At 42.0% G+C, this 19,423-nt stretch overlaps 1 protein-coding gene across 1 annotated transcript in view; it reads left to right on the top strand.

Moving 5' to 3' along the window:
• SUCLG2 (succinate-CoA ligase GDP-forming beta subunit) overlaps positions 1-19,423 on the top strand; it is a 425,371-nt gene that overhangs the window by 386,828 nt on the left and 19,120 nt on the right. The window contains exon 10 of the mRNA XM_029601057.1: positions 7,927-8,047. Within this exon, the coding sequence (XP_029456917.1) occupies positions 7,927-8,047 (121 nt within the window). The remainder of the gene's footprint in view (positions 1-7,926; positions 8,048-19,423) is intronic.

Genomic DNA, 19,423 nt, shown 5'->3' with positions numbered 1-19,423 from the left:
ACATGTAAAAGGGATTTTGAAGATTGCTACAATACATGCTATGTTTGTGAAAGAAAATGCCATGACTTCTTTTTCTAAATATATCTTCCTATAAATAATTCTTTCACATTTCTCTTGTATGTGTTGTGACAGTTTCCATGTCATGCGTTTATAAGTTTTGTATTCATGGAGGGGGGGGGGGGGCTCAGTTTTCTAACACAGCACTCAAGGCTGAAGTCTGTGTGTGCAGCCATACTTTTCCAAACAGACTTAAACACACAAGTCTTCCTTGAAAATCAGCGGATATGCGGGAACCCTTGCACAGCATACAGATGCACATTTTGGGGGTAATTTTCAAAAGCAGTTACATGCGTAAATGTAGCTACTATTGTAGCAATTTTCAAAAGCCATTTACTCAAGTAAAGTGCATTATGTGAGTAAATCCTATAGACAAGTCAATGGCATATATTGTAGCAATTTTCAAAAACCCACTTACTCAAGTAAAGTGAATTTACTCCAATAAACCTGGTTTTTACTCGAGTAAATGCTTTTTAAAATCAGGCCCTTTACTAGTAAGGAAGCAGGTGTGAACATTTACGCATACATGTACGCACATACCTTCAATTTTAGAAAGTGTAGAGTGAATTCTCAGCACAGTTCTAACAGATCATGGGATGGGGGGTGGGAGCATGTCGTAATTGTCCAGTTTGTAGCAAGACATGCACATTAAGGGTTTCAGGTCAGACTGATGATAGCTTTGTTGTGCCAGGCAAACGAGCATCCCTTTTTCCGCATGTCCTTGTGCAAAATTCCTCTGTGCAGTCAGTTAGGAGCGACCCAGGTATCCTGTTCTGGGAGGTGTGAAGTGGTGGCTGAAATTTCAGATTAGTAGACAGCAGGCATGGGAGGGAATTGTTCCTCCTTGGTGTGCAGTGCTGCTGATAAGGTAATGAGGGCAAGGCAAAGGAAATGAAACACTTCGGTTTCTTTTTTTATTGTCATTTCTGCATATACGTGAGCTTTCCCTAACACCTGCATAGCATCCTCTTCAAATTCAATTTCGTTGTTGACAGTGGCTTCCCACCACAAATGTAAGATTACTATTTTTCTTTGATTATTGCAGAGTTGGCCCATGTAAGTGCTTTTGAGCATATTTAAAATGAGGCAGTGTTGGCGATGGAAGTGTAGGCAACTATTTGTTTATGTCCCCCAACTCAAGCTGTTGTCATGACAAGAACCTTCTCATTGGGCTTTCTTCACAGAGTTCCAGAAGTTGGTAACTCTAGTAGGGTGGTACTGCATATACTTGAAAAGGGATAACGAGCAGCTATTCTAACGCTCCTCCAAGACTTGTCAGTGATGACCTTCACTCGCCATATACTCATACCTTCGCTGCCTTCTTCACCATTCTCCCCAAATAATTTGTTTTTTTTGGGGGGGTGACAGTGTGGTACATGCTGAGTGCACTATACTCCCCTGGTAAGTGCACACCCCCTCCACCCCCCCTCCAGTACAGCCTGCTCATTCTCCTACATGCTACGTTCATCCCCCATCCCCCCCCCCCAAAAAAAAAAAATTTGCTCTGTGGAGACTTCATTTCTCCCACCCACCCTGTTATAGTTTGCTCGCTATCCTCCCCTACCCCTATTCCCTCCCCATTCCTTACCACATCCCAGTGCAGCTGTCTCACTCTCCTCCTGGATTTAGGAATAAGCAACTGCCTAGAGTACAAGATTTTGGAAGCGCCAAATATTTAGGCCAAAGAGGAGCCTGCTTCTGCTTGCAGTATGAAAGCACAGTTTCAAAGGGGCAGCACTGTAGCAATCTGCCTTAAATCCGCCCTGACTTCTCACCCCAGAGCAATCCTCTCTTTAAGTCCCCTGCTCTCTGCAACCCTCTCTCCTCTCCCACCCCCTACCTCATCTCCTTTCCCTTTATTGCAGCTCTTTCACCTTCATTCTCCTCTTCTTCCTCCCCTCTCACTCTTATCAGGCCAATGCATTCTCGGTGCATGTAAAACGGGCGCTCATGATTGGACACCCGCTCTCCTAACGCACGCCAATCCACCTCTCCCAGGTGCCCGATTTAATATTTAAATGAGCTGCCACAGTAAAATGTAGGTGCTAGGGGAAATTGTGCATCCCTAGCGCCTCCTCGGCATCGGTCGCCCAGGAGAGGTGACTGTCAGTGCAGGTTAGGAAAAAGGATGCTCAATATTACGAGCGTCCATTTTCCTAACCTGTGCACAATCACGGGTTAGGAAAATGGATGCTCATTAATTGAGCATCCGTCTTCCTAACCTGAGCGCAGGCAACATTTATTTTTTTTCCTACTTTTTTCAGTTCCTCTGAGTTAATATTGCCACACTGTTGTCAGAATTTCTGTTTTTCTGTTAACTTTAGGGACTCCTAAAGAATGAATGCGTGCTCTGGGGCAGGCATTAATTTTTGAGAGTAAAAATGTACACATCATGCACGCTTTTTTTTTTTTTTTTTGCATAGGTGGGTAATAGCTAATAGCCTCATCAACATGAATTTACATGTGATGAGTGCTATTAGCCATGCTTTGGTTTGAACACACTAATCCCCTTATTGCATAAAGAGTTTTGAACACGCACACTATATTGCATCAGCCTGTATGTATTTTTTTCTCCCCTCCATGCACTGTCATCTCCCCACCCCCCCAGCAAGCTTCTCGCTCTTTTCTTCTCTTCTTCACCTTACCCCCACCAATCAAACAATTTCATTCTCCATCCAGACTCCCGCAATGCTAATTCCTCCCCCCTCCCCCCACACTTCCCCAGTCAGGAATGAAGGTAATTCTGCTTATCACTTCTGCTCCCAGTGCTACCCGCCCAGAAAATAAATGTACTTGCCTCACTTGAGAAGCAGGTAAGTGAATTTTCAAAACTTTGAGCACACAATTGATAATTTATTGTGCTATTCTACATGGGGACCAACCTAAAATTTGCAAAAAGTGATTTATTCAGTTTTCCCAAGATACTCGGAGCTAGCAAGCTGTAATGTTTTAATATGGGATTTTAATATTTATATTCCATAAAGTCAATATATCTTTTGGCAGGAAGATTTTGAAATCTCAAATTTGGATTACTCTAGCCTATAATTTGTTCTCCACTTTAAAGCAATTGTAGGAAGAGGAGGCTGTGTAAAGAATTTTAATAGTAATGACTTAATATTTTTAATAGATAAGGCTAAGTACTACTGCTTGTCACATGTACTTTTGAAATACTGCTCGATACATAGAGAGAAGGATTTTCTTTTAAAAAGTTGTCTTACTATAGATGAATATGCCAAGATACAGACATGGCATTACTGATTTCCATTATCTCCATTTTATACTGTAGGTCCATAGATTTTATTTTCAATACATACAAAGCTTACCCCTAAATGCTATGATGTTACTACTTTGTTTCATACTTGTTTTGTATGTTTTTTCTTTATTTTGTATGAGATTTTTGTGTGTGCGTGTGTATGTAACACGACCATCCTGTCAGGTTATCGGTAAGCCCTGGGACATGTCATGTTAGTGCATTTAGTGAGGGAATAATAAGAGGAGGATCCATTCATATCCAGTCCCTCCCCTTGAGGGTGCTGGAATGGACATCCCACTTCAGAGGTTTTATAGCAGAGTCTGGCAAGGACTCTGGGGGCAGTATAATGTAACCCAACCCAGGTGTACAGTCCTAGCATGGGTGAGGCCATAAACTTAGTTGTACTCTTCAGGGCAGGAACCCAGGCTAGCTGTGCTACTTCCCAGGATGTAGGTTCAATAGTCTTGGGGATGAAAGAGTCTTCTTGGTTCCCAGTGTGGAGTGGCTAATTTTCTCTCCCTGACTTCTTTTGGTGATGCAATAATTAAGTTAACAGTGTGTGCTGGGATGCCAAATAAAGACTGAAGTCAATGTGTTAGTGTCCAAAAATAATTCTTTACTGTTGACAGTTAGGAAAATGGCACAACTCTTGATCCACAGCAGCAGAGCATAACGTCTGGTTACAATTTCTTCCTCAGTCTATGAAGGAAAGTCTAGCGCCAGTCCAGGGGGAATCCTACCCCTCCAGGACATGGAAAAATAGGGTCCCCAGGTGGGCAGGGCATACTTTATATGGGCAGAACCACCCTCTCCATTTGGCAAGGATACAAAGTTACTGTCTCTGCACAGAGAAATAAAACGTTCTCTCTCGCCAGGGTCTGAAGAATCACTGGATGGGTGTCCTTTTGAATGGTAGGCTTTGCCTTTACTCACTGTTAGATGATTCAAGCCTTCATTATACTTATGCAGTCCTTTGTGCCTTTGTTTGAATCCCTGATGGGAGAGATCCCCTGGAGCAAGACCCTCTGAGCTCCAGTCAGGCAGGAATGGCAGTCAAAACTTCCCCATGGATGGTGAACTTAATCTTCTTAAAAACTGAAGATAACACCAGGGTTCTTCTTACAGCAGGCCACTGACATGCCGACCTCAATAAGGATAAAAGGGGGTAGGTGTTCCCTAACCTGCACAGCCCCAGATTCAGGATTCCCTAATCCCTGAGCCCAGGCAGTGTACATTCTCCAGTAAGACCCCCAACTACTTAAAAGGTTAACGTCCAAAAAATGCAGTCACAGGTTGTGTACTGGCTGGGCAGAAACCCTCCCAAGCTTGGCCAGGACCACCAAACAGGATTTGTTTGGCTCCTCTGTCTGGGCCTGTAAAATAACAAAAAAAAATCTCCCCTCTACCTCTGTATTTCATACTAATCAAAAAGGACTGCCTTCCCAAGCTGTAGCAAGGGCGCAGTTATATACTATTACAAGTGGGAAGGCTAGTCCAAACTCCACAGAAAGAGGTCTGAATTTGAATGAAACGTCCTGTGAACCATCCTACTTTTACTAGAGGACTGATGGTAAATGCCCAGGACTTACTAGTAACCCAAGAAAATGCCCAGGTTACAATAATTTTGCAGTTCAAGAGGAAAGTTGTAGATTTTTGCCTCAGTTATATTTTTGGCCTGCCTGAGATCCCTCAGGACAGGTCAAGGGCTCCACTGCTGTACTCTTCTCCCAAGGGCCTTTCCTGGATTCAGGGAATGGGGAACTCTGTGTTTGGAACGCCCAGGGATAGGGAAGACCTGCCCACCAAGGTGGTGACTCACTACAAGGAACAGTGTCTTGTGTTAGTATTTTTTCTGGACAAGACTTTTGGTTAATTGCCCAGCAGGAAGATTTTTGCCCTCCTTCCTGCCTGAAGTTAAGAAACAGTCCAAGCTAATGTTTGAACATAGGATCCCACCCTGTTGGGATCCTCACAGGAAAAGAGCAAGATTAAAGATCTACTAACTGTAAGAGATTATCTACGGTTTCAAGGACACCCACCCAGCGTCTTCACCCCTTGGGCAGAGAGAGGATTTTGGCCATCTTTGGGAGGGGGGTTTCCCAACCATCTTAGGGTTACCTTGCCCACTGGAACCACCATTTTACTTAATCCAGGAGGGTAGATTGATCCCTTGCCTGTTTGAAAGATCCCTGCACAGATAGAGGATAAAGACTGTAACCAAAGAAAGAAAGTCTGTGGTGCTGAAGTCATATTTATTGTGCCATTGTTCACCTAACTTCTGAACAATAAAGTTGTATTGTGGTTGCTAACCCAGTGCATCTTGCTTGGGTTTTGGCACATAGTGCATAGTCCCTCTCCCAGGGAAATTTCAGTAAGGAGGAAGTCATCCCTGCTCTGGGCCCTGAAAGTTAACCTTTTCCCCCAGCAAAAAGGATCCCATCCCTGGGGAAAGGGTCACAAAGAAGAGCTAGCCAGGATTCAGGATTCCTGGCCCAAAGAGTTATAAATTCTTTTATGGCCCTACCCGTGCAGGATAGGCACACTGGGATGGAATAGAAGAAACACTAAACAAACACATTTTGAGATTGTGTAGGCAAACAGGTATTGGGAAGAGAGAATCCGAAAAGTTGGATATGGCATGCTGTTCCCTGTAGTACAATCCAAATCCATGGAATCATCATTATTATCAGCAGTGGAAATCAGGTCATGACAGTGAGGCTTGCCGGTTAGTATGCTGTAGATCCACCAGGAATAGTAAATGCTGTTACATGAGAAAATATGTTTTTTTCTGTATGCAAGTAAATCATGTATATTTTCATTATGTCAGCATCCCTTGGGGCAAGATTTCTGTTAGTTAAATAATATCTACTGAAATAATGTAATTCTGGCGACCACATAACCCACAATATGGAAAGCCGAGTTGTATTTCATTCATTACTGACCGGATAAAAATGTTTTAGAGGATGATTTACTGTATGCTGCTTGTAATTTTCTTTTTAATTTTAGTGGTCTATTAATTATGTTGAAAAAGTATCTTCTTAATATGCAGAGCTGGGTTTAAGAACTCAGCCCAGCATTCTAAGGAAGAAAAAAAATCCCTTGGCTTTACTTCTGTTTATTCATCTCATTTGTTTTATTGTATATCTAATGAGTATAGCAAAATACTGCATTATTGGCCAGAGTGCTACAGAAATTTGCACTCAGATTAATGCAGAATGTTTTCTTATTCTTAATGGAAAACACCACCACCACGACTTCATAATTTGACAATTGTACTGTGGTATCAACCTCATTAAGGCATGTTCTTCTGTAGTTTCTGAATTTTCACAATGCTTTTCCTCTATTTCTGTCATCAAAAATCAGTGCGTATTTACTGCCTCTAAACCTGTCCCGTCCCCCCCCCCCCACACACACACACACACAAGTAGTGAATTTAGACCATTTTATCAGACAATGCCAAAAGTTGAAAAATGAAGTTGAAGAATTGAGTAGGAAGTTGTCTGCATGTGAAAATGCAGAAGAAAAAGGGAAGTAAAATTAATACAGAATATCCCTAGAGTAGCAAACAGTCGTGCTGAATATAAATGTGTGCTTTTGTTGTAAAGGAGTTTGTTTATGCATTGAGTCTGGAGTTTGTTTTGTGAAGCTTCAATTTTTTTTTTCTTTTGCCTTCAGTGAGCTCTGGAATTCCTTCAAGAACAGACAGATCATTTACATAGCTGAGAAAAGTGCATTAGCATTCATTTATATAGTGCCTTCAGTGACTCGATGAGACCAGAATATAATAGACAAATTTTAATGGCAAATATGTGAAATATTTAGTCAGTCTTCTATTTATTATCAGTGATTAGTTCAATTTTACTAATATTACTAAATTGCTGCCAGATGTTTATTCCAGATAAATATACTAGATGAACCTCCTTCTACTTAACCCTTACAACTGAGATAAAGAAAAGCAAGCATAGAGCACTTAATACCAAGACAATATAGTGTTAAAATAAAGTTTAAAAAATATGCATCGAATGATAATATATGACATAATATGTAATCAATTATGTAGTTTAATCATGTTACGGAGTATCCTATTAATTGTGTATGGGTCCAGCGGTAACACCACCTGGTGTTTTGTTCAGGATCTGAACCCAAGCGGTCCGACGCAGCTGGGGTGAAGGGCACCGAAGGTACTCCAGCACTGTTCGCGCCAGCAGCTGGGCTGGCAGGAGACTGGGCTGCCCCTCCCGCCTCGGTGAGCCTCTCCCGACAGCAAAGGGAGAGAGAGGGTGAGGCTCCTCAGGTCCAGCGAGTGGGAGAATGAACTTGGACTGCCTCTGTTAAGCGGAATATCAAGCATGACACTAAACTAAAATATTGATGAGTTCAGCGGTTGGAGGAAGTTCCTTCTAGTAGTCATTCAATAACCATTTTTGAATCAGCAGGCAGAGTAAATGGGAGGAAAAAGAAAGCAAACGTGAAAATACGTGCACGGTTACAAAGCTCTTTCAAGCCATTTTTATATAGTGTAATTACCATAATCTTAAAAAACATTACATATGCTGCAATTATTAATCTTTCATAGACTCTAAAATTATCCAGCGTTTATGGAAGTATTTTGTTAGGTTGAAGCAATTCTTGTCAACATTTTCGGTGGAATTGTGAACTGTGCTATCATAGCAAATGGCATTACCAAGGCATGTCGAGAACTTGAGCTGAAGGTACCTTTGGTGGTCAGACTTGAAGGTGAGCTATGAAAAGATTTTTTTTTCTCTCTTTCTCTAGCTATATATACACACGCACACACATACCAAAAGAACAGAATAGATTCCTTCTGTAATGCACTGGAGTGCACTGGATTTCCAGTGCAAATACCCATATGAAGATTTAGCTCAGGGTCCGTTCAAAGTATGCACCATAGGTCATACTACAATGAGCATGAACTGAAACTAATTAAGGACCCATTTAATTTAAAATCAATAGGACCATTCTCCACACTAGTGTCTGATAAAGCTCTGGAATAATCTACAGTTGGATGTAATTGAGATGTTTTTTCAGGACTGACAATATATATACTGAATTTGTTCCTGGCAATGTTTCTGTACATACGTTCTTAATATCATATGGATATATGAGTAGCAGAATCTGCAGTGAGCTGCTTCTAGAAAAAAGCTAAGCATGATGACCATGAGACCTTATTCGTTCCCAACCCTAACTTACAGTGTGTTTGTTACCAAATTTGGGAGAGCATTCTTTCTTAATGAGCTGAGAAGGTGTCGTCTGACTGCCGCTATAATAGCAATTTAATTTCAAAATTATTTAATTAATTATTTGCAATTTAATTTTTAAATTACAAATAATTTAACTTTTCTTGCAGTTAAAAAGCAAGAGCTTAGAAGGTTTCCTAATTTGTTTAAATATTTAGCATATCAGTATTCAGACAGCAAAAGAAATGTTTTTGAAAGAACATGTTTACCTTCACATTGCTATTGAAAAGATTCAGAAAAATAAACATTAAAGACAAGATGGTTTTCTTAAGCATTGTAATAAATTTCTCCAGGCATAAGGCTTCTTTTTGATAGATGAAAGAGCATGCACAGTGTGCCTGTAAGAATATTAAAGAGTTCAGTAATTCAGGAATTTACAAGTTGAATCATCACCTATTGATATAACTATAGCAGACTTAACGAGTTAGAAGGGCACTTTCTCGCCAAACCATGTTTCTGTGCCCTAAATGCGATTGTAAATATGCAGCAGATCTTCAGTTGTCATATGGCAAAAAATTCTTATTCTATGCATCTTATTTTTTTGTAGTATGGTATGATGTACTAAATATTCTCTTGCATATTGCAGTTTTATGAATATTGAAAAATACAGGGGATATTCCTAGTGTTTGCATGCTTCCTCCCCCTTAAGACTGCCCTACCCTCAAATACTCTGGCACTGTTGTCCAGTACTCCTTGAGACGTCCCCCCTACAAAGAAACCTTCCATTGACCTTCTAAACTTCTTGCCATCCCCACAGTGAGGCCTTCCTATTGTGAGGTGCTGTGTTGGATTTTTAACTTTTTCATATAGGGGTGCACAACATAATTGAACCTAATGGTAGAATCCTAAAGGAATGACCAACTTTGCATCGGTCACCAGTGCAACATTGAGGCGAACCATATGAACTGCTTTAACCCACTGATAACTGAAAAAAAAAATAGTTACCTGGTTAGGGACAGCAGTAGCCTCCATCTTCCACTCCAGCTGCAATGTGGAAAAGGAAGCAAGTTTAAAAAGGTTCCAGGTTGGTGACCTGGCTGCAAATTAGCACTGGTTTGACCAGTAAGATGAGTGGAATTGTTCAATCCAAATGGAACATGAGCTTGTAATCTCTGTTCTGTGTAATATTTAAAGAGTTCAAACTGCATATTTTTGGAATTCATTAAGCTGTTCCTGTGCAAACTCCTAGCAGCTGCCATGTTAGAACACAGTCACAGATAGCTTCACATGATAGGTTTCTAAGAAAACCACCTCTCAAAGGGCCAAACTATATATTGATATATTTTTTTTTTTATATGCCGACATTCGATCTGAGCTATCACATTGGTTTACATGCAGGTACTGTGTAGGTATTTCCCTATCCCCAGAGGGATAACAATCTAAGTTTGTAGCTGAGGCAATGAAGGGTAAAGTGACTTGCCCAAGGTCACAAGGAGCGACAGCGGGACTCGAACCCTTGTCTCCTGGTTCATAGCCCACTGCTCTAACCACTAGGCTATTCCCCCTCCCTAGAAATGCTATATATGTTACACATCTTCCTATAGAAAAGAAAGGACCTTTCAGCGGACCGTGCACCTAGCCAAGGCCAGTGCAAGGGTATTAGGCACCCTAGGCGGACCTTCTGCCTTGCACCCACGCCCCCCCCTGTTGTATCCCCCCCCCAGGGTGGGTGAGGAAGGATGGATCGGTCGCTCGTCACTGTCATAAAATATCCTGCCAGCAACTGAGCTGCCACTACCACCTCCGCGGCAGTGGCTGTCTCTTCTCTGGCATGGGCTGCACTGCACAGCATGCCAGTCAGTCATCCCGAGTGGCCGAACCCCCGATTAATTTATTGCACCGCCGTGAGACCAGCACTATGCAGCTGGCTCTTTCTGTACACTACAGCTGCTGTCCCTAGGACCCTGGTGCCCTAGGCCCCCGCCTAGTTTGCCTAGTAGTTCCGCCTGCCCTACACCTAGCCTGTCAGCTTTGATTACAAATATCACTCTTGCATAAGGCCCGAATTTAATCATAGGTCTATGGTCTTACAATCATTTTCTTTTAAATTAAAAATGTTGGGACGAGAGGGCGCTGCATCTCAAAAAAGATATAGTTGCAATGGAGAAGGTACAGAGAAGGGCAACCAGAATGATAAAGGGGATGGAACAACTCCCTTATGAGGAAAGGCTGAAGAGGTTAGGGCTGTTCAGCTTGGAGAGGAGACGGCTGAGGGGGGATATGATAGAGGTCTTTAATATCATGAGAGGTCTTGAACGAGTAGATGTGAATCAGTTATTTACACTTTCGGATAAAAGGACTAGGGGACATTCCATGAAGTTAGCATGTAGCACATTTAAGACTAATTGGAGAAAATTATTTTTCATTCAACGTACAATTAAGCTCTGGAATTTGTTGCCAAAGGATGTGGTTAGTGCAGTTAGTGAAGCTGGGTTCAAAAAAGGTTTGGATAAGTTCTTGGAGGAGAAGTCCATTTGCTATTAATCAAGTTTACTTAGGGAATAGCCACTGCTATTAATTGCATCAGTAGCATGGGATCTTCTTGGTGTTTGGGTACTTTCCAGGTTCTTGTGGCCTGGTTTGCTGGGCTTGATGGACACTTGGTCTGACCCAGCATGGCAATTTCTTATGTTCTTATGTCCAATTTAGCTTAAAAATGATGTACTTCCAAAGCTCATAACCTCGACATGATTCATGTTTCAGAGTCGCTTATCTTTGTGCATCAGGGGGACCTGCCTCGACACTCAGCATTTCCTTCCTGTGTAGCTGTGATTTTATTTAGGACATCATTGCTGATGGGTACTAGTTGGATATTTTCCTGTCCATGGGGACAAGCTGAACCAGTCCTTGTTTTACTCCATTGCATTTGGGGATATGTAGTTCTGATTTCTTGATTGAATTTCATTAGAAAAATAGCACTGCATTTCCCTGAATGTAATTTGGTAAAAATCAGGACTGGCTTAGTCTATCCCCATGACCAGTTTGATCTATTGAGTCAGATAATTGACTTTTTAGCTAAAATCCTTGCTTTCAGTTTTTGTTGAGAACAGGATGATGATATACATACATATTTTAAATATTGCATAGTATACAGAAGGCACAGCTTTCTTTTAACATACTTTTCTAGTATTGATTTCAAAAAAGTTGTCATTTAAATATAATTATAAGGATGTGCATTACGATATCAGTATTTTTCAATTTAGGGCAATAAAACTATTTTATTCATTCTTCTGAGAGAAGGTTCGCATTTGTTTCTATAAATTTAACAGATTTATGCAGTGGAGTTTGTCATCTTTGCTCATAGCTTTGTGTTCTACACAAAGCTTGATGAAAAAAAGATTTAATCAGTTAAAAATCTGTTTTGATTTAGTGGGATTGTTTGTGCAAGTCCTTATGATAATTGCAAGCTGTTTTATTGGTGGCTAAGGAAAGACTTATTGTTCTTTCTTTAGACATGGTAATTTTATCCTGTAATTATGGGCATTTACTTGCCTTATCCAAAAAAAATATCAACCAAGATGGCAGATTTTTTTTCTTTTTAATTTCTAATCTATGTGGGGCACTGTAAACAATTTTCATGTTCTGGATCTTAAATTCTGCAGACCACTTCTAGATTATCTTTCAGATTTTGTTTGTGAGGCTTAATTTTAGTAGAAACTTTCAGGAACTCGTTCCTGCACAAGAATAGGGATCTCCTAGTTATCAGATCAGGGTCTCCCAACTTGTGTGCCTTCAACCCTGATCAGGTCTTTCACAGAAAAGTCACCAAATCCAGGCCAGCACCTGAGTTCTTCCATCAAACCCTCACAACAATTTAAGAAACACCAGCGATGCCTCCTTTCTGAGAACCTGTGTAATCATGGATGCCTCCTCTTCCTAGCTGCAGCATGAGCCCCCGAGGTTGTGGTAGTTAATGGATAGCATGCAAGGCACAAATAACTGGGCCTTGCTTCGTGTAGTTCGCACAGGCTGTGTTTGTTCCTTACTCCAAGTTTTGGGAGCAGCAGCAGTAGTAAAGGAGCTCTAGCAGCCACATGTGGCAGCAGAGTTTTAATTAAATGTGCCAGCTGCCCTGACTTCCCCTTCTCCTGCATTTGTATATAGAGGGAGCTGGTCCATTGTGACAGGTTCATGTATGTGTCTCCACACCCTCTCGCTCCCTCTGTAGTTCTCTTCTAGCTGGAAGAATCCTGCTCGCTTGGTAGACTTGTTGTGCTACACAACATTTTTGTTAATGTAGGTGTTCGCTGAGTTTTAAAAGATTGAGAAACCCTGTTTCAAACAGCCACACCCCAAACCTTTTAAAACCATTTTTGGTGGATTTTTAAAAGTTATTGTACAGCAACATCCAGCTGCACAGTACAAGATGCCTTCTAATTGCTAAATTATACAGGAGTGCTTCAGTTCATTGTGACTTTATAGAGGGTAATGTTTGAAGGGACATAGGCAGATAAAACAGTGCTTTATCTGCAGAAATGGCCCTTTTGAAAATTGTCCTTTGCAATATGTGCATAGAATTATGCATGCAAGAAATTTTAAGTGCAGCAGGAAGACGCATTTGGGGGGGGGTTTGAGCAAATGGAGTCTAGACGGCATTTGTATTTAACACATGCTTCTCCCAGAAATGTTCCCCACACAAAGTAGAAGGTATAACTTTGTATGGATAGTTTTCATGGGATCATTTTCAAACCGAATTTAGGCATGTAAGTTTGCCTTGAAAATTGGTGCAACTTAGGTGTATAACAGCCCACAAATTTATGCAGGTTGTTATAAAATTAACCCCCTCAGTGTCACAGTAATTCTGCTTTGAGGTGTGTATAGTAAGGCATTGGGAAATGGAATGCAGGTTTTATGGCAATCAGCTGTGAGCTGCAGTAGGCCCTCTCTGACAGGAGAATCCCAGTAAAATTCAAAATATGTTTCTCTTGAGATGAGAATACTTAAATAAATACTGTTCTGCAATATCGGCAAAGGCAACCGCTATAGAGGGAGCATCCTGTTTTGTGTTCCTTCGTCTGGACTTGAGTCCCAGCTTTTATGAAATCATTCAATAAAATGTTTCTTTATTGAAAAGTGGACAGTTACAGAAGATGCCCTCTTCTCGTGTTTATAATTTGGCTAGATCGTTCCATTAGTACCTTTTAAATTAAAACTGAAGCCTCTTTTGGAACTGGTTTGTGACACATTTACGGAGTGGCCTCACACATTTCTCAGGCAGAGTTGAAAATGGTCTTCCTTTGCCTATTTCTTATAAAGCACTTCCTTAATGTATTAAAATGGTTTCCTTTGTCAACGTTGTTGTCTCCTCTAAGCCTTTTCCTTTTGATACTCTCCAGCTCATACTGACGAGCAGCAAGTTACCCAGTTAAAGTTAACTGGGCAGCTTTAGCTGGTATGTTCAGTGAATCAAGTCTGCTACAGAATCTGCTTGGCAAAAATTACCCCAATAAAGCTATCTGGGTAACTGTGCCACTCACCAGCTTATTGAATATCATAAAAAAATGTATTTAGATGGCAGCAGAGAGTGGCTGAGAAACCCTTACCATAGACAGAGGGCAGGGGAATGAGAGAGGTAAGGTCAAAGCAAAAGAGAATGGTGTGCTTTCAAGTATTACTGGGGGGAGGTGGCAGATCTAGCATGGGATTAGGAATAGCTTGATTACACACCCCTGCTTATGGCAGTGATGATAAAGTGCAACCTCCTATAGGAAGTCAAGCTTGTACTAAGAACAACTGGGAGATCTCCTTTAGTGCAGCAAGCTGGATAAGGACAAGGAACAGTGATGACCAAAGTCAGGACTGGGCAAACTGGGTAATTCAGGAGGACTGTATCTGCCAACATTTACCATGTTACTACTGAAAGATCCAGATTTAAAAATATAAAGTCATGTACTAGTATAGTATAAATTATTTTATGTATGTTCAGATGTTTTCATGAATAAAAAATTGAGTGTCACAATAGCAGCATTATGATAGCTTCAAAGTATATATGGGAACCTGTGGTCATGTAAATATAGAGGTCTACATTGTAGCTTTGAGAATCAATTGGTCAGCACAACTGACTTTGCCTGCTTTCCTGCTTTTGGAGGTAGATTCTCTTTTTGGTACTGTTTTTGTTGATAATTGTTCTTTTGCATTCCCACATAAATGTTTCCTTGTTTCAGTGGGATTTAGCATCTCTCTTCCTGTTGATCCTGCCACCCCCCTCTTAAAAGCTCTTTAATATTCAAATATGTCAGCCACTGGCCAGAAAATGGTCACTGTTTGCTTTCCCTCCTTAAAACAAAAAGTATCTTTTACAGCAAATTTCCATTAAAAAAGGAAATCTGTTGCTATCCCTGGAAGTGAGTAACAGGAATTAGTTCTACTTTTTGGGATCTCCTTGCTACCTGTGATGGGATTGGCCACTGTCAGAGACAGGATACTGGGCTCGATGGATCTTGGTCTGCACTCAGCATGACATTCGCCAGATAATCAGGGTATGATATGAGCTGATGGGGCCAGTTTGTCTTGCTTAGTTAAAATTGGACAATTAGGTTTTATGTTAATGTGGTTTTGTTTTATGATGTCTGTTTTGTTATTTGTTTATATGAATGGCCTGTTGTAACTCACCGGGGATTTTAGATATGGCGAGTAATAAATATTTTAATTAAATTAATAAAATTCACGTTCTTAGTGGTTGATTATCCTGCTATTTAAGGGGCCAAGACTGGCATCTCGCTGGGCCTCAGCCCCTGGTGTTCAGCCTTCATGTCTTCATGCCAGGCACCTCTCCCTGTCAGCTCCCCTTGACATCTGCACTTTGTGGATGAAGGGCCAGGAGGAGCCAGGATGGCAGGACTAAACCAATGGTGGTGGGAAATTTTCCCAAAGTCAAATGGGAAGCATAGGTAAGCTGATGACCCAGGTGCTTATATAGGCCAGCCTCCAACTTTGCCCATTTTATAGCAGACTGGGCTTTCCACCTGCCCTTCCTCCTGGTTGAGGGCTTTTCTGCAGGCCGCAGTGGAGATGTGGGTAAGTGAAATGTTTTTGTCACAGCACAGTAGATGTGGGCACTCGTAACGGGGGCACATGGGGGGCAGGATTCCATGCGAATATTGCTGGTCCGCTTCCTGCCTCCTCTGTCAGCAGACAGTTGGCTGTAAATGACATGGGGAAAGAGGTCTGGCTGTGCCTTGGCTTTGATGGCCGTGATCGAGTCCTCCCCCCTTATTGAACAGTGTGGCAGCAGGGAAGTCTGGCTGCTCCAGATCTATAATGGACAGGGTGGGGGCCTCCACAAACCTAAGTAGGGTACTCCATGAGCAAAAAGGAGAATTCAACACCAAAGCCAGTTAAAGGGTTAGTTTTGAGCAGTTATCTCGCATCAGTTTCTCAGAAGGGTTCACGTCTATGACTAGCACTACAATGGAAAGAGAAGAAAAAGCCCCAGGAGGAGGACAACACGTCAAAGATGTTTAAAATTGTGTTGCTGTGTGTCCTGGGGTCCGCCCTTAATCCTTTGATTATTATATTTATATGTTTTTGATGAGTTAGTATAATTAACAATGAATAGTCTGTATGCTACGGCCAGGCATCCCAATAAAATGCTCCGTTTTAAAAGACCGTGCTGATCTTTATGTGGTTTGGGGGGGGGGTGGATTTAATGGAGAGGGATGCTTAAAGCGCACGGCAAGTCTTGTGCTTTTATTTCCCTCCATTGAAGTGAAGAACATACTGTGCTGACAGTTAGCCCAGGCCAGGAACTTTGTTTACAGTTCTCTGACACCACCCAGTGGCAGGCGGTTAAGGCTGGAACACTGCAGACTGGTTTTTTTTTTTTCTCAAGCCACACTGCTATAACAAAGACGTTTTATTTAGTTAAGTCTAATATACAGTACATGCTTGTTCAAAATGTGAATATCAAGAAATGCATTGAAGGACAGATGGACGTGCATTAAAGCTTTTCTCAGTTGCAGTGCATAGTTAATAAACAAGGTATTAGTTGTAGAACATTACAAAGGTTGGGTCGTAGGAAAAATAAGTGACTGCTTTTTTTTGTATGGGGCATCGTGTTTTAAGAGGAAGCTAGTATGGAGCAAGTATTTAGAGGAGAATCATCAAAGCCATTTACACAGGTAAATAGGGATTTATCCAGATAAATCAGCTGTCTGGAAATTGCCCTCCCTCACTTTGGATAAAAGTGCACTCGGTGTTCGCAGCGTCCATGCTTTTAGCCACATTTAAGGGAGGCATTTCTGAGAGCATGTTTTGGGCAGAATCAGAAAAGAACACACGTAGATTATTTAAAATATTTTTTTATTAAAACAAATTCTGCAAGTGCAAAAAAGCAGGTGCAAAAATCCACTGGCACTTTCTGCCCATGAAAATTTTTAATGGGAAAGCATGCACATACTTTCCCTTTGAAATTTGGTGCAAAATCTGCAGGTAAAAGTACCTACGGACTTGGCACTGAAGCCAGTAGTTGACAAATTGCTTCCCTCCCCACACCACCTTTTAAGAGCAAGCATTGCTCAATGAGATATCTAAAGCCACAGTATTTTGTATATTCACTAGGGGGTTAGTGATCCTACTTTCCCTTCCTCTCCATCCCTCTCATTCCCAAACACATAGCAAAGATCATAGCAAAAGCAAAGGTGCTGCATTAGCATTAGATTCTGCCTTCATCTTTCCCTAATGTTCCTCCATCCTCTACACATAAGCCGATGTCCGTCTTTACCCTCTCCCTGGGAGGAACTCAAACAGTTTTCAAAGCCCCCGGCATCATGATTCTGGCTGGCAGGAAGGGCTCGCAGGATGTGCTCCTAGTGCTGTGTAATTGTGTTTCAGAAAATAATTTGCACAGAAATGGAAACATAATTAAGATGCATTTTGGAAAGTCTAGAAATTATGAAGCAATTAAATAGTTGACATGACAACCAATCAGCGAATGAAGGTATAGAATCCACTTCTTTCAGAAAGATTAGCCCCGCTTCTCGTGCTGGTAGTCAGCAGTCGTGCACCTTGAGCAGATGCTCCCTCAGGTAGCTGACTGTGAAGCAGAACCACATGAGGAAAGACACACAGGGAGTATTGGGCAGCGGACTGTCAATCAGCTCTCTTCTGGAAAAGAAGTTAACAAGGGGTAGGACACCCCCCCCCCCCCCCACACACACACACACACTATATAGAACAACTTATCGAAAGAAACAGGAGAGCAACAGAACTCTAGGAAGAATAGAAACAGAACTTAAACACTGATATTGAGCAAGCCAAAGAGCAGGAAAGTCAGCTGGGTAAGTTTAGGCAGATGTTCGGAGGAACTTAGCCGAGAATTATGCTGATTATACCTGGCTAAAGGGTAACTTTAGGGAGTTACTTGCCTAACCAGACTTTGCCTGTCTTAGTTGTCCAGTGCTGAATATCAGTGCTAGCCAGATGACGTTTTTCCATGCTCCCTGCCCTGCTTTGTTTTATCCGGCTAACATTTAAAACTCGATGTTTGTTTGTCCAGGTAAAGCAGAAGTTATTCGAACAAATCCTTTTGTATATCATCCTCATCAGACCAAGCTGTTAATCCTCTGGTATTTTGTGGACATTTGGCATTATATTGCTAACACAATCAGGGTCATTTATCATTTCACTTTAGGGCCTTAACGCTAGCAGGGGCACTATTTACTCGGGGCAAGGTTTGAGCGGTGGAGTAGGTTTGGGGGGCAATTTTACATACACAGTCAGGTACGAAGAGCAAAGTAATCAAGCTAGGTAGAGAGTACATTGTACATATCAACTCCTCTTTTACCTTTCATCACTCTAAATGACAGAAAATCTTCACTGGTGGCACCTTTGCTGATCGTACATCTGACTGTGTATGTAAAACTATACCCCCAAACAAATCCCACCGCCCAAACCTCACCCCACATTAATAGTGCCCCCTCTTACAGTGGTATAAATAGTAGAGTGACATATTGGTCCCTATAGAGGCGCTCTTTCTCCCTCTCCCTCTCCACTTCCCCCCCCCCCCCCCCCCCAATCATTTGTGATTAAAAACGTTTCTCCTAGGACAAGCAGGATGGTAGTCCTCACGTGTGGGTGATATCAGATGGAGCCCAGCACGGAAAATATTTGTCAGAGTTTCTAGAAACTTTGACTGGCCCACTGAGCATGCCACGCATCCATGCAGGGGTCCCTCTTTCAGTCTCTCTTTTTTCGCAAAGTATTTACCTCGCAGTTTGTAGAGCTCTGCTCTTTTCAAAGTTAATTTGCTTTCCCGCTTTTTTTGACTTTCCTTGCCAGTCTCTCATCTTCTGGTCGGTATCCCAGTCAGCGGTGGCAGTAGGTAAAATATTTTCCTTTGTTTGCGGTCGATCTCCGATGTGTTGTTCCCCCGGTGGCTTCCGGCCATCGACCACTCGCATGCTATTTTTCATGGCATCGATTTCCGTTGATGCCCCCAGTGCCCGCGGACCATGTCAATTACTGATCCACATGAGATCTGTATCCTCTGCTTGGGGGCGTCGTATGACATCCAGGGGTGTCATTTTTGCAATCAGATGACCCTCAAAGGTCGTTGCACCCATCTGGACAAGATAGAGAAGCTTTTTGGTGCCAAAATGTCTGATCCATCGATTCCAGCATCGGGGGCGTCGACACCTCTAGGCCGCGGGGTACCGTTGGACGCGTCGTCCGTGTCCATCCCTCCATCGGGATCCTCTCAGGAAAGAGGAGTCGGGGATAGGCCATTGCCGGTGTCGTTGCACTCAAAGACATCGGGCTCCTCTTCATCCTCGGTACTGGGGAAAGACCATGCCGAGCACCGAGGGTAGTCCTGCAAGCATCGACACCAGTCACCGGTGGTACACAGTACTGGGCT

Source organism: Rhinatrema bivittatum, chromosome 4 (assembly GCF_901001135.1).
Source record: "Rhinatrema bivittatum chromosome 4, aRhiBiv1.1, whole genome shotgun sequence".
NCBI classification, from domain to species: Eukaryota; Metazoa; Chordata; class Amphibia; order Gymnophiona; family Rhinatrematidae; genus Rhinatrema; species Rhinatrema bivittatum.
The sequence above is the reverse complement of the archived record's forward strand: the minus strand, read 5'-3'. Positions and strand labels throughout refer to the sequence as shown.